General features: G+C 47.6%; 1 protein-coding gene across 1 annotated transcript; it reads left to right on the top strand.

Annotated features, from left to right (window-relative positions):
- Nucleotides 1-1,792: 1,792 nt before the first annotated feature.
- LOC141617324 (uncharacterized) lies at nt 1,793-3,313 on the top strand. Its single transcript, XM_074434508.1, has one exon. It carries the CDS (start codon nt 1,793-1,795, stop codon nt 3,311-3,313), a length of 1,521 nt encoding a protein of 506 aa, XP_074290609.1.
- Nucleotides 3,314-3,525: the final 212 nt, after the last annotated feature.

Here is a 3,525-nt window from a genome sequence, read left to right as displayed (position 1 = left end):
AACAGCTAGCAGGAACGTTGAAATGGTCAGTAGGAACATTGCAGTTATCAGTAGGAGCTTTGACAAAGTCAGCAACCACTCCCTATTTCATAGGAAATGGAGCGTATAGTTGAGCGAATATAGAGACATGTGCGACAATTCAAGGAAGGCTATAAAAGAGCAACAAACACGAGATTCAAGGACCTCTCATTCCTTATTCACTCCACTCGAAGAAACAACATTCATCACCTGCAACAAATAATAATTCACACACTTAGAAACATATACACCGTTCGTATCATTTGTACTTAGTCGTTTAGAGATTACTGTTGTTCCTCCTGATTGTTCCAGCTATGTTTACCCTCGAAAACTATTACTACTAGTGGATAATTGGTGGTATACCATTCCCCCCGCGGGTTTTCCCATATTTTGGGTTTCCCGCGTCACCATTTTGCTTGTGTCATTTGTCTCTCTTTCCTTTTCGTTTGCTTTTCTTTCGTACTGTTTGCTTACTTTCGTTCTCGTTATGTTCTTACTACTGATCTACTCAAGTCCTTAATACCATATTTTAATTCAAATAGCCGCATTGACTCACAAATCTTTAGTCGGTAAAATCTTACCAAAACAATTTGGTGCCCACCGTGGGGCATTGTGGTTAAATCTTGGTTAAAATACCTCTTTTCGAAATATCCTAACATCTTTATAGTTGGTCATGTCAGGATCCAATCAGAACGTATCTGATCCGATGAGTACATCAGCGCAAACTCCAGTAGTAGGGGCGACGCCAGCAACCTCCGGTGTTCCAACAACGGCGGTCCCTACCACCAGAGTCACTGCAGGCTAGGCTCAACCCCAAGCATCAGCAAAGCCTCCTTACCCCCCCCAAAATCACAGATTTGGGAGCAGGGAAGGCTGGCAAATCACCAGTTATTAATCCTGTACCCAAGCCTAATAGGGATGGGAGTCCGCAGCGACCAGGATCACCAGGACACCTGACAAGGGTGCGTTTCCCAGGAGCGTCACAACCGGATCCGGTACAGCAGTTGCTCCAAGGGATGACATCCTTGCAGCAGGCGGTGATAGGGCTACAAAGGGACAATCAGTCCTTGCAGGAAAAGATAGATGCAGTGTCACCCCTGGGAACGACCCAGCAGATGGCAAGATCAACACTCGGGCAGGGGAATGTCAGGGAGTACTCAGGGAGACTACTGCTGCAAAATCTAGTGACCAGTCTCGACATGGATATGCTGCCACCAGGGGTAACCACACCACCCGAGCAAGTATATCCAGCAGGAACGGTGGCCACCCAGGGTTCAATTCAACCGCCAGGGGTTCCACCACCACCGAGGATGCCGCAAACGTACCCTATGGTACTCAATCCTGTGGGATTAGGAGCACTGACTCCAGATACCACACCAATAACTAGCAGTACACCAGTGGTACCAGGAAGCAATCCAGAGGAATAATCAGCAAGAAACGCATATCCCGGGATGTGCTCTTATATGCCATATACTCCGGGCAGCCAGTTTAGGCCTATTGTGAACTCAACACCATTATCTGAAAGCTACATGGTCCTTCCTTACATGTCAGGAGGAACACCAAAACCATATGGGGTCTACTCAGTACCCCACAACCAGGGTATGGGGGTAGGAAGCCATGTAGAACAACAGTTGCAGGATATCAGGTCCCTACTCAGCAAGGTTCCAGGGTTACCACGTCCCATGGAGGTGACAACCCAGAGTGCTATGCGGATTCCCCCTTTGTGGACAGCATTGCCCTTGTCAGCATGCCAAAGGGGTTCACCACGCCAACAATGACGTTGTATGATGGAACAGAGGATCCGCTGGAGCACATCAACCAGTACAACCAGAAAATGATGGTGGTTGCAGCAACAAGGCCTGAAAAGGAGGCATGTATGTGCAGAGGATTCGGTTCCACCTTATCAAGAGCCGCACTCCAGTGGTTCGTTAACCTTCCTAACAAGTCTATTTCCAGCTTCGCGGGGGTAGTGAACTCCTTTAATCAACAGTTCGCAAGCAGTCGCAAGCCAGAAAAATTATCCAGTGATCTATACCGGATCGTCCAGAGGTTCGAGGAGTCCACCAGGGATTATCTCGCTAGATTCAATGTGGAAAAAATATCTATCCCTAGGTGCGACCCTACAACAGCAGTCAATGCCTTCAGAAGGGGACTGCATCGCGACTCTGATTTGTACAAGGATCTCACCAAGCACCCATGTGCCACCTTCGAGGAAGTCAAACAAATGGCAGAGGCTACTTATCGCCTAGAGGAGGATGAGGATAGAAGGGACCTGTACGGAACATATTCGTCCAGCAGAAAAATCACAACAGAGAAGAAGAACGAAAGAGCCAAACCCTACAGCAAGAACACAGTGAACAAACTCTCAGGAGAAAAAGAGAGCACCGAGGCTCCACCTAAGCTCAGCGAGTATGGGTTCACCACTGGACTTGCTGGGGTATTGAAGGCAATCAGGGAACTAGGGCAGAGGGAGAACGACAGAAGAGATGCCAGCAAAAGGTGTGAATACCACAACGATATTGGCCACAATACAGAAGATTGTGTAGTACTACGAAAGGAAGTGAAGCACCTCTACAGTGCTGGATGCTTGGATCACCTGCTCCTCAAGGGAGCGAAATCTGGAAAGGTCAATACTGCTGACCAGGCCCAACCATCCCCACCTCCACCTTACTCAAAGATCGTGAGCGTCATCACAGGACGGTCGGAGACATGTGGTCTCACTTATTCGGCGGCAAAGCGCCATGCAACCGAGACCAAAGGAGATAAACCAGAGTTCTCCCTCAGGGTCAGTAGACAGGATCTACTAGAAATCTCATTTAACGAGGCAGACATACTCGATGAGGCAGAACACCACCATGACGCCTTGATCATTACCCTTTCTATAGGGAATTGCCTTGTTAAAAAGATATTGGTAGATACAGGAAGCTTTGTGAATCTAATAATGCTGGAAACCTTGAAAAACATGGGGTTCAGCGAGAAAGACCTAGTGCAGAAGGCAGTACCCTTTGTAGGCTTTAGCGGAGAAACTAAACAATCCGTTGGAGAAATAGTGATACCTACCTTTGCAGGGGGTATGAATAAACAGGTACGGTACTTGGTCATTAATGGTCCGTCAACTTATAACGTGATACTTGGCAAGCCTTGGATCCATGAAATGAAAGCGGTACCATCAATGTACCATCAGATCCTGAAGTTCCCTACACCCCGAGGGGTACAAGAGATACGGGGAGATCAAAATGTCGCTCGAGATTGCTATAAGAATGCTCTGAAACCCACTGCAGTTGGTCCAGCATAGCAATTACAGAAACTGTGCGTCCATAGGGAGTATATCGCACCTCCCTAGGAGGAACTCGACGAAGTAGTCCTGGACCCACAGTTTCCAACAAGAACAGTGCTGGTAGGAGCTGATTATGCAGGTGACATCCGTGAGCAGATATTTGAATTTTTACGTACTAACATGGATTGTTTCGCCTGGTCCCATAGCGACATGATTGGCATACATCCAAG

Source organism: Silene latifolia, chromosome X (genome assembly GCF_048544455.1).
Source record: "Silene latifolia isolate original U9 population chromosome X, ASM4854445v1, whole genome shotgun sequence".
Classification (NCBI taxonomy): Eukaryota; Viridiplantae; Streptophyta; class Magnoliopsida; order Caryophyllales; family Caryophyllaceae; genus Silene; species Silene latifolia.
The sequence above is the reverse complement of the archived record's forward strand: the minus strand, read 5'-3'. Positions and strand labels throughout refer to the sequence as shown.